General features: G+C 35.1%; 2 protein-coding genes across 4 annotated transcripts in view; both read right to left on the reverse strand.

Moving 5' to 3' along the window:
• Window positions 1–114: 114 nt before the first annotated feature.
• On the reverse strand, window positions 115–10,713 carry LOC113233436 (long-chain fatty acid transport protein 4-like). The gene is made up of 6 exons (XM_026468574.1): window positions 10,487–10,713; window positions 10,053–10,203; window positions 5,985–6,222; window positions 5,000–5,249; window positions 744–942; window positions 115–240 (listed from the first exon to the last, which is right to left on the reverse strand). Exons 1-6 carry the CDS (start codon window positions 10,651–10,653, stop codon window positions 115–117), a joined length of 1,131 nt encoding a protein of 376 aa, XP_026324359.1. The 5' UTR covers window positions 10,654–10,713.
• Window positions 10,714–11,314: 601 nt separating this feature from the next.
• Window positions 11,315–12,628, reverse strand: part of LOC113234326 (long-chain fatty acid transport protein 4-like) — a 15,473-nt gene continuing 14,159 nt past the window's right edge. For all 3 annotated transcript variants that reach the window (XM_026469642.1, XM_026469628.1, XM_026469647.1), the window contains exon 12: window positions 11,315–11,903. In XM_026469642.1, the coding sequence (XP_026325427.1) occupies window positions 11,746–11,903 (158 nt within the window). In that variant the 3' untranslated portion in view covers window positions 11,315–11,745. The remainder of the gene's footprint in view (window positions 11,904–12,628) is intronic.

The following is a 12,628-nucleotide window of genomic DNA, read 5'->3' on the forward strand; positions in this document are numbered from 1 at the left end:
AAGCGCGCGTGTGATTGGAAATAAAAAAATATTATTATTAAAGATTATGTTCTGCCTGTCACTAATACCGTTGATCCCGTAAGCGTTTCGCACTTGCAATGACACGGTGATAATTCAAATGTACATTACCTGTGGTCGTAACCCGTTGCCAAATATGAGCCGTACTTGGTGTTTCGTATCGCTGGCCGACGGTGGCGTCGCAAGAATGTATCTGCACATCTCACCGATATAATGTGCTACCTATAAACATAGATTTTTGCATATTATGTTCAGCGGATTTATTGTCAGTAATTTAATAATTAAAAAGGACTTTACAGTAAAACTATTTTCTTAACATGTCTCGACTGTCGTCGGATTTCTATCAGTTACCCTTTGCACTGGTGCAGACCGGATGCACTTACTCTACTTGGAAATATATGGAGTGGCAACTTTTCCTTATTTAATTTATATTTTTATTAACTGGCTTGGTACATTGGAGTGAATGTTATTATGTAAAGGGAAATAGTTTTACAGCTCTATATCGTTCAAAAAAACCTTTTGTTTGAAATCAAAACAACACTTTAGTGAGAGGGTACCTTAATAGTGGTCCCATTTAAATGTGAAGAAAATATTCCACCTAGGGATGGCAATCTAGGGGATGAATGACTTTTGAGGTCGGTTTCTCTTATATACATATCGAAGGTTAAGTCCGCCTCGTTATATTTCGTCCCTTTACGATTGCGAACAATTTCAAAATGACATACCGTAGCCTTATACTTGATGCAATCTGGAAAGAACTGCGATGCGGAGAACTTGGACTTTATAATGACTGAGCAGCCAAACAATAAAGCTTGGCCGACGCTGATGACGCCCCCCGCAGTGTGGTATAGTGGTAGGGGACAGTATATTACATCCCTTTTGTTCATACGCCAGACGTGAACTCCCGCTGTCATAAATGTGACCCTGGGGACGAGATAGAGAATAATATTATGTTCACATCTATTAGGGTACATTCTCCTTGCATCATAACGTGAAGCTAAATATTAGAATAGTATCATGTGCATTCATTAATTATCAATAATTATAATCAGTGACAGCTGGGATTTACCGGTTTTTGGGCTAATAATATTCCGGTTTTAGAGACCTTTGAAGTGTATGGTGGAAGTGTGAGTAGGTGGATCAGATTATTTTGGTTACAATGATAAATCGTGTTTTCTAGGTCGCGCGGATTCAAGTTAATGTAGTGGTTAGATAGCTTTAGTAATGGAGAGCAGACGTACGATGAACTCAGCTGAGTGTATAATTGAGGCAAGGTCATCATGTTAAATACACAAATCTAAATTTTTTCACAACCTATTAGCTCGTGTATGGAACGAAAGTTCCATAAAGCCACGGAGCGATTCATGTATGCTTGACTTCAAACTTACAGACCGAGTTTGAAATTACGAAATCCGAAGACGAACTAAGATCCAGGACTTAGGAGATCGGATAACGAACTTAAGATGGAGCTGGACAGGCCATATTTCGAGGCGTGACGGAGACAGACGACGTAAATCTAAAACCGAAAGGTGTCCAAGAAATGGTTATAGAAACGTGAAACGTAAAAAAAAGCATAGTAGTAGCAGTAGAGCTCCTCGCCAACGAGCTCGTCCAGAGAAGTACTGCCACCTTACCAAGCCAAGCAGTAATGTGAGCATTACTGCGTTCCGGTTTTGAGAATTGTCAACTTTTGCCTCAGGGTGACAAACGCAGTGGCAGTGACCCTCAAATCTTTACGTTTTAAAGCTCTGAGTGACACTACAACTGCTATGAAAAGGCGTGTCGCTAAACACCAGGACCACGACTTATTCGTCCGTCACTTGGTATCATAAAAAAATTGCATCCCAACCGTTGTTGCTAACAGGTATTGGGATAAAATCAATTATTTCGATGTTATCAATATTACACTATTACAATTTAAAATTTAACGTCAAGGGATAATAATATATGTTTGTCACTAACATAAACAATAACAATGAATATAAAACATAATAATATTATATGTAATAAAGTGAACGAGCGCTACTATATTATACTTTTGTTTTAATGACGTTTTAAAATACATTGAAACGTTATAGTTTTGGAATTTGAATTAATGTTCGCCCATAATTAGTTAATGTTTATTAAATGTTTTGAATTGGCTTTTTTGTAAGAACGTCGTAAGTGTTAACGATTTGAATACAATAACGGGTGTGTAATGGAAGATATAACAACAAATAATCTATGTTGACTTGGTATAGTAACATTTGATATAATTTCTGATCACTCACTGTATATAAACAACAAAAGGTATAACAACAAAAGGCATAATTTCGATGTGTATAATGAACCTTCAGTATAACAAACATTAGATATAACGATTAAGTGACATAATTAACAAATGGTATAAGTACTACCAGTATAATGTAATAAATAACATAACACAATATTTCGTTTTACGAATAGTTGAAGCGCCCTATATTATCTTGATAAGATTTTTTATTCCATTAAATGTACAATCGCCAAAATATAATTGTTTTTGTATAAATTTAAGTAGGTACTTTTTGTGTTATAAAATATATTTACTAAAACTTTAAGCAGAATGTTTAATTGCATGTAACTAGCAAATGCAAACAAATTCGATTCTGACAGCTTTGTCATATACTAACCTAACTTAAACCCACAGGAGGAGGTCGAACCAACTAGGAAATGTATACAAATTCGGTTCATTCACCATTGCACCTAAACACCACTGGAATTATATTCATTTTTTTTTTCACACATACACATTCAACATTATACTCAGTGATATTATAAAAAAAATATCTGAAGTGTTTATATAAAATGAACATTATGCCATCGGTATATTAGATTGAAAGTTGTTATATGAATCGTCTATTATACCCAGTGACCTTTATATCATGCAAGAAAATGTCAAATGTCTGTTTACCATAAATTAATTATATCTGTTGAGCGTTATATCGACTAAAAATATGTCGTTTGTTGTTATATATTACGAATCGTACCCTACAATCACCTAGTACGAATTCCATAAAGTCACTTGTCACTTGTCAAAATTGTTATGTTTTAGTCTAATCATACATACTGTTATGTATAATTAATGCTGTGCATTAAAATCACACCAATTTTTGGTTTCAAGCCAAAGAATTCCCTGTACTACGTGTACCAGAGCAACTTTACTCTCTATTGGCCAAAATAATAAAATAACATAAACAAAATGTACAGTAGTACATTTTGTTCGTAAAATACACACGGTTAATAACAATTTATTCATCCTCATATAACGCAAACTTCCTGGTCAAAGTACAAAGGCATAGATACAATAGCTATAATTATGTATATTGAGCTGTGTCAGTATCTTTAAAAATATATTGTTCCATTAACTTTATAAACTTTAGAAGAAGCGAAAGTGGGTCCGCGGTTTTATCAACCGTAAATATGTGTATTATTTATCATCCAATTTCTTTTTTTTATTGTTTAACCCCTGACGCGTAAACATAGTCATGAGTTTGAAACCTTTTGTATTTGTTTGTGTTAATCAGGATGGCTTGTAGTTGTTTGGTGGACATATGTGGGTTTGCTAATTTTAAATCACCTCAGTTGAGTGTCGATAGTGTCAATGGCAGGATTTTGCACGTTTGGTATTCTGCTAATAATTTAAAGAGTCGTGGCTAACCCTCGAGCTGTTACCGTTACGCGAAACCGGATTCACCCCCTAGTTTGCCACCCTTAGAGGTGGAATGCTTTCTTCAGATTTAAATGGGACCGTTACTAACGTACCTTCTTTTCAACAAAAAAAAAAAGAATCATCAAAATCGGTTCACAAATGAGTTATAACGAGTGAGTTATATAAAATACATTTAATTTGAAGACTAAATTGCTGATTAAACGAAGTGAAAATTAAGATATGCACATTTCCAAAGTAGTTTATTAAGGCAACATCGCTCGTCAGAGATTGAACGGATGAATGAACGCCATCACCGTCATTCCACTCTATTGAGACTCAACTGCCATTGCATTTTATCTAGAAATGGGTAATATATCTTTTTCTGAATATCGTATCGAAACTATATATCAATATTCGAAATCGGATTTCGAAACTATATATTTTCTGAAACTATATACCTATTCATGGAAACAGCCCGCGTGCGCGCTGCGTTGATAAATTGCCGTTACTGATATTGGATATAGTTTTACAAGAGCAATGTTATTGCAATTGGCCCCAATGTTAGTATACAGTTTCGAAGACGCACAAAAAAGGGTTTCGCGTTGATAACCACTCAGTGAATATGGGACACAAAGCAATATTGGTACATAGTTTGGAAAATATATGATTTCGTGTTAGTATCCACTCGGTAATCGCTCGGCTTGATTCGGCATCGCTATAAAATACGCGATGCGGAGCAATATCGATATAGTTTCTAAGATACACGATATCGGATATTCGATATTGCCACAATATACGAGTATAGTTTCAATAACTTTTGTAACGCCCATTCCTAATTTTATTTTATTGCAATATAATATCAGTGGAGTCTCAATGGAACTACAAATAATCAGTAATTTCAAAACAAATATCAGATTTATGGCACGGGTGTAACCCACCCACGGGTCTCTTTAAAGAAAAAAATAATTATCACATTATACAACTCTCAGGGTTGTATTCTAGAACTATACTCAATGCTCAAGTCAGGATTTGAGTATGGTTTAAAGCACTCGAAATCATACTCAAATCCTTGCCATTAGGGTCGTATTTCCAGTGCTTCAAATCATACTCAAGTCTGCTCAAATCCTGACTTGAGTATTGAGTAGAGTTCTGGAATACGACACTCAGTAGTAATTAAAATAATGAACTTGATAGGCATGATAGCATTATGAACAGTTATATGGTATAGAAACAAAATTATACAGATCTAATGACTTAAGACATTTTGAAGTCGGCAACCGCAAATTATGTGAAATGACAAGTGAAAGTACCTACCTTGCATTAGAAATAACCGCTGCTTTTGGTAGCCCCGTAGTACCAGACGTGTAGATATACAATAACTTTCCAGAGAAACCTTCTGCATCGGCTAATTGCCATGGCCCTGGTGGGGTGTATTCTAGTAAACTCGTGAAGTCAGTAAAAGGAGATTCATCTTGCTTTGTCACTATTTTCGAATTTAGTTGACGATGTGAGAATTTGTATAGCTTCAGCCTAGGGCTTAACTCAGATTGTATAGCTTTGATAGCTGTAATAAAATTGTGGATTGTAAATTAGTGATGCGCAAATGAAGCGTAACGTTATTGTGCTATTAAACAAACCGCTAGGTATTATCGACGTCGAACGCAAGATACAAAATGTAGCTATATTGTAATATTTGGACTATTAAAGGACTGTTTAAACTAGTAAAAATTCCACGCTGAACGGGTTTTGGGAAATGAAATAGTGCTTTATTTCTCAATCACAAAACAGGCTAAGAGTAGTAGCCTCAAGGTTAATACAAAACAAAGATTGATCAAACTGTTTTGTGAGAGACTGATATCCGAGATAGGTTTAATATGGTTTAATATTGTGGGTCACTTAGATTAATGCTAAACTTAGGTCTTTTCAATGCGAGAGGGAATACCTAGGCATAATTTAGGTGTGCATGACCGATCGTCGATATGATGATGTGTCACTTTCCATCAGGTGAAATGGAGGACAAATGCGCATTTATTATAAATTATCTAATAAAAAAAAACAAATCTATTTACAACTAGGCATTGACCTATAACAACTAGGTGTTTTTTTCTTAGTCTTAACTACCCGTTTTACCTGCTTTTTACCGCCCTCCGAAAATATTGGTGACACTCACCCAGATTTTACTTATAGTTAGATAATTAAATATAATTGAAACACAAAAAGCAGATGATGCTAAACAAACTTGAAGAATTCTTAACAACTTGCATTATATTTAATCCCTGGTGAAAATAAATAATCTCACCTGGTTCAAACTCTTCAGAAAATATCAAAACATCGCAAGAAGCAATGGTAATAGAATGCAATAGCGCACTTCCTCTTTGATTGGTGTTTATAAGTGGAGTGATGGCTCCCAGGCGAGCGTTACCCAACCACAACGCAGGAAACTGAGGGCAGTTGGAGACCAGCATACCAACTACCTGGCCCTTTCGTATTTCCAGGGCTCTCAACACCGATGTCACACGAAGGCTGTAATCTTCCACCTAAAATAAAAATTGATAGACATTTTAGAGTAACACTAACACGCATCTGTTGCCTTATTCTGTATCTTAATGATTATGGTGTTGATTTTCTGTTCTTTATCATATTATAAAAAGGAGGTCAAACCAAATGTCAGGTAGTAAAAATGGGTTTACAAATGAACAAAAATATTTTGAACCTGTTTTTGATAAGTTATCTGTTTTCATTACTACAATTATCATCTGAAATATAGTCGCATATTTCTGCTGTGTATGTATAAAGAAAACACACCTTAAGGGAACAAAAAACACACTTTAAGGGAACAAAAACATTTTAAAAATCTTGTCATCACTTGGTTATAATAGTATCCTTGTGTAATGTTTGTAAATGCAAATTGATGCCAATTGTACCTAATCCCAGTACATTAAGTCATGCCTACATTTACATTGAATGACCCAAACAAATCATTTTAACAGTTTTTAAATTTGAACAAAATTTCACACACCTTATATGAGCATGATAGCTATCACGTAGTTTAAAAGTAGACAACAATATTTGATTAACTTTCATTTAGAAATGGGATTATTTTTTCAATCTAAATTAAGTGTGTATGTTTTTTCAAACAAACCAATTTTTTGAGTTCCTCACATGTCCCGTGGCAACAGCAAACAGCTAAGGATTTCATCAAGCTATATACATAATCATCACCCAAGACCTAGATTTCCTCTCCTATTGAGTGGCTGGCACACTAGTTTTCATGGTGTTGCCATCTCTGTCCCAAGTTCGAACCCCAGCTGGATCAATGTAGAAACTAACTTTTCTATATTGTCTTGGGTCTGGGTGTTTGTGGTACTGTTATTGTTTCCTATGTATGTTTTAGTTACAAGTGTTTTAGTTACTTACTTTGGGATCAGACAGAGCAACATATGTGATGTTGCCTAATATTAAATATTAACATGCCTCTAAAACTGAACTTCGACACACGCGACTCCGGCAACATATTACATCGACATGATTTTACTCAGACATTACATTACTCCGACAATAGGTTACTTCGACAAGATTTTACTCAGACAGCTACATCGACCAAACAGATGAGGTGTTTATTAAAAAATATCTTTGTACTCTGATAAGAAAAATCATCATTACAAACCCACCTAGGAAATGGTTTCTTATTATATATCGATCAATATAACAAAATAATACAAAATCATATAATCGAAAAATTCTTTTATTAGTTATATAAAGTGTAACAAAAAACTATTATATTAAAATATAAATTTTTACTACCCTATTTCATGTATGTACAAAAACTTAATTACAGTAAACAGAAAAAACATAAATTATTATTTTCAGAACGGAAGAAAATTTGAAACTGCTTTTCAAAGCACAATTTTGGATAATGGATTGGACTTTTGAAATAGTATATTTTATTTTATTTTAATAATCTTTTTTGTTTCACTTTATTTTACAGAGTGTTTTTTTAATGGGACAATTGGGGAAATCTACAAGCATAGAAAATACAAGAAAACCGTCTGGTTTTCGTCAGAACCATAAAGTTTTTATCGAGTTCTTAGGTTTTCGCGATTGTTATACATAGGAATGAAACTATTTTTCCGGATTTAAATCGCGTATATTTGTTTTTTCAAACAAACCGACGTTTCGGGCCCTTTACAGGTCCCATGGTCACGGTCACAGTCAACCGTGACGGCGCGATAGTATGGTGGCCACGAACCAAGCTGACGACCGCAACCGACAAACTGGAAAAATTCCAAAGACTAGCTTGCATGGCAACGACCGGCTGCATGAGGACAACTCCGACTGCGGCCCTCGAAGCGATGCTGGACTTGCGACCCCTCCCAATGTTCATTAGACAGGAAGCGGCGTCAACAGCAGTGCGTCTTAACAGAGCCGGCCTTTGGAAGCACATGAGGACCCCACATACAGAAATCCTTTATAAGACAGTCAATGAGGAACCGCTACTGGAGGCGGCTGTGGATAGGATCCCAAAACAATACATCTTCGACAAAAAATACAAGATACAATTGTTTGAAGATCCAAATGAAGGACTGAACCCCAAAGAGGTCCGCGTCTTCACCGATGGATCTAAAACAAATTCAGGAACAGGTACTGGGGTATTCTCAGAAGACCTCAATATCAGGATATCAACACCGCTTGGTGACCACAACACAGTATTCCAGGCTGAATGCATGGGCATCAAGTTGGCGGCAGAAGCAATCATAGCGAGAAGAGTAAAGAACCACTCCATTCGAATACTCTCTGATAGTATGTCAGTACTTCAAGCACTGAACAGCTATGACATAAACTCAGGGCTCATTTATGAATGCCATCAAGCACTCATGGAGGTATGTATACAAAACCACTTAACTCTACAGTGGATTAAAGGACACAGCGGCTCACGGGGCAATGACGCAGCAGATGAACTAGCCAGAAAAGGGTCGGAGACGGACGCAGTAGGACCAGAACCCATAGTGTCCCTCCCCTACCAATGGTCCAGAACAACTATACACAAAGGTACAAAAACTTCACATAATAATACATGGACCACCCTTACGGTTTGTAGACGAGAGAAGCACTCCCAACGCTCAATGCCAGTCTATCACGAATATTAATTAAACTCAACAGGCAAGGGCTTCGCACTCTAACTGCCGCCCTAACAGGTCATGGTCCATACAATAAACACCTTTTCAATTTAGGTATCACAGACAGCCCTCTATGCAGAGCGTGCATGGAGGGGGAGGAAACGGCTGCGCACATCCTACTACAGTGCTCCGGCGTGGCCAACTACAGGGCAAAGTACCTTGGAGTGCCAAGGTCGCTCCCCGAAGTCTTCAGCAAACCGAGGAGGCTGCTGAGATTCCTGGAGGAGCTTGGGTGGCACGAGTAGGACCCTGCACCCACCACACGCAAAATAGGCGCCTTGTCGTCGAGTTGCGGACACCAGCCCGTTACACCAAGTACCAAGTACCAAGTACATAAAGTTTTTTTTTATGAAATCAGTTTCGGTCATCAGTCAATCAAAAATCAATTTCAATCAATTCAGTTCAAAATTTTGTTTAGTGCTGATCGACTCAAGAGTTATGAAGGGATCATTTCATTGTATGGGACGAAAAAAACAGGGCAGCAGAAATTGATCAAATTCCATAAAATATTTTTCATACAAAATAAATAAAATTGACAATTTTAGTTGTAGTGACAATTAACGCTTGAAAAAAAAATTTACTATGCCAAAATTGTTTTCCCGAAAAAAGACGACTTTATGGTTCCTAAGATAGTTTAATTGTATGTTCTATGTTTTTGGATTTCCTCATGCAGTCCTGTTTTAAAACTCTGTATTTAAAAAAAATAAATTTACGATTACATAATGTTGTCCTTTTTTTGTCATAGTGATCGATATATGGAATCATTTCCTAAGTGGGTTTGTAATGATGATTTCTCTTGTCAGAGTATAAAGATTTTTTTTAATAAACACCTCATCTGTGTTGTCGATGTAGTGTAGTGTCTGAGTAAAATAATGTCGATGTAACATGTTGTCGGAGTAGCGTAGTGTCTGAGTAAAATAATGTTGAAGTAACATATTGTCGGAGTAACATAATGTCAGTAAAATCATGTTGATATAACATGTTGTCGGAGTCGCGTGTGTCAAAGTTCAGTTTTAGAGTCTATTAACATACATCATTTTTATCAATGCTAATTTTGTAAAATCAATATGAATTAAAGCCACAAAAAACTTTCATTTCCAATACGTAGAAATAGCAAAATCTAAAAACTTGGTAGCCTTTATTTATCAAAAATAGTTTAGATACACCTGCATAACCTAAAGGTAACTGACCTCTTTGAATGTCCAGACTTCATCCTGATAGAAAAAACAAGGCTTATCAGGGTGTTTCTCAACTGTGTAATGGAATATATCAGGCATAGTCCAGTTCTTCTTGGTATACCTCCGTGTCAACAATAATATTTTTATGTAGCATATAAGGGCACTGAAAATTAACTTTCATCTCAAAACCTGATTTACTAAGTCTAATAAAATAATACAATTTAATGATAATGAGTTTGAAATCTATGTTCTGTGGTTTCAAAGCAACATAAGTACATAAATGAAACTACAAGTTTTATAAAATGAGAAAATTAAATTACTTCATTGTTTTGTACAAAGTTAAAGAGTAAAGAATGAGGTTTCAAAAATAAGTACACATGTGTAAAAATTATGTGTAAATTTATTTTAAGGCAAATGTAACACGTAAGATGACACGCAAAACTTACTGTAAGTCCCTGGGAATAGTTTTGAAAGCTATAACGCACCACGACCAATGGAACACAAGAGCATAAACGACACTTAAAATTATAAAAAGTGTTACGGTGAAAAGAAAGCCGAAACAAAGATAGCTCGCAGCTATCACCGCAATCACAGCGGCTCCTAAACCCAACATAACGACTACTTTACGCCACGATACGCGGCGAACTGAGGCCCGACAATCCACTGCACTGTCTAAATCGCTCCTCAGTGTTTCAAAACAAGTCTTCCGCTCCTCCTGTTGATACCGCGAGAAGTCATAAAGTCATAGTAACTAGTATTCTTGTGACGTTTAAATATACGAAAAGTACAACTCAACAAAACCAACAATTTTTACGAAAGTCGTTTGACCAGTTTTTAAGAGGTTGACTTGAGAGCGTTTAATATTCTTGATCGCTTATTGCGTATTAATATGTCTACCATATCTATTAAAAAAAATTCTAGTCAAAACAAAACCCTTAAACAAAACATTTATTATAAATAACTTTGAAATTAGTTCGGTAATAAATACACAATGGAGTAGAACAAGGTAAAACGGCAATCCAAAACACATTATCTTGAAAAACTACTAAGATTTTTGAACATACTCCTTTGACAAACGTCTGTAATAGGTTGACAGATTTATTTCATTAGTCGGATACACGCCACTGCATTCTGCAGCGTTATTACTTAATAAGAATTTGTTGATTCGAGCTGACATGACATTTAAGAATAAATCACACTTTCTAGGATTTATGCGCAAGCAAACAAGGTTAAAAAATAGAGCAACCTTTATTCCAAAATATAAATATGCATCACTTTCATATTAATATCGAGTCAAAATACAATACAAAAACTGACCTTAATAAAACTAAAGCTTGCAAAAATTAAAAATAAGGACAAAATGTTGAATGAAAAGTTATAACCTAAGTTTTTCTACATCATCGAAACAATCATTGCATTGCAAAATTGTTCATATGTCTTTCCAATTTGTATAAAACACCGTTTTTCTCTTTTCTTTTCCTTAATGATATAAAAATCGTGTCTTGATATTTCATTGTTATTATTCTATAGAAGGGCTAGCACGACAGGGTGCGACTAGCGCGAGAGCGACGTAAAGCGCGAGATACTACAATTCTCGCATAAAGATCTCGCGCTCCGTCGTGCTAGGTCTACGACTCACAATTACCACAGCATTGCAATTGGCAGCTTGTTTATAACAAATAATAGAATTAATAAAAAAATTACATCACATTCTTATAGCGCCAGATATTATTTTTTCGTATTCCTTAATCTCTAATGGTACGTATTTATCTAATTTGGCATCTAAATAAAATAATTTATCTTTGACTACAGCTGGATTGTAACCCTCTTTTTGTAAGTCCACTTTCCTCATTTTGAAAGTACCTGAAATCAAAAACAAAACTTGAATGCGGAGAAACCCATAATTTAGGATAATTTTTAAAATCTTCGCTCAGAAATATGCTCTTGATACTACTAGACAAGATTTCTTAAGATTAAATTTATTTCATATTCATATTTATATTAAGTATAAACTTATTTTAGAAGTTTAAGTATAGTATGAAATGGTAAATTATGATTGCATAGTACATATTATGTTTGTGTTGTATTATATGTTTGTGTATACGTCACAGGTGAACACAGATCCAACTAATTTAGTAATTATAAAGTCTGTGTCTCAACACTGCTCGTTTGTAATATTTATTTATTATTATGTAATAAAATAATAAATAAATCGTTTGTTACATAAAAATAACACTTGGCTATAAATTCAGAGCCCGCCAAACTACAGAGCAGTTTATTGGCGGTAACACACTCATGTTTAGCATAGCAACATACCTACCTATCGCACCTTATCATTATTATACGTAATAATATCATACATATATATTTCATACAGCAGGTACACATTTAACGATATACTGAGATTTGTCAGAACAATTTCTATTTAATTTTCTTTTTAATTGTTAGTGTAGATAAATTATTTTCGCCAACATTCAGATCATTGTGTAGGTATAACAGGTATTTAGTAGTTTCTAATAAAAGTAATTGTTTCGGAACGATGTTGGGCTGAGAACAAGAGAAGACCTCCAAAAGAATCTATTATAGGA

This window comes from Hyposmocoma kahamanoa, unplaced genomic scaffold (assembly GCF_003589595.1).
Source record: "Hyposmocoma kahamanoa isolate Upper Pololo Valley unplaced genomic scaffold, ASM358959v1 102, whole genome shotgun sequence".
NCBI classification, from domain to species: Eukaryota; Metazoa; Arthropoda; class Insecta; order Lepidoptera; family Cosmopterigidae; genus Hyposmocoma; species Hyposmocoma kahamanoa.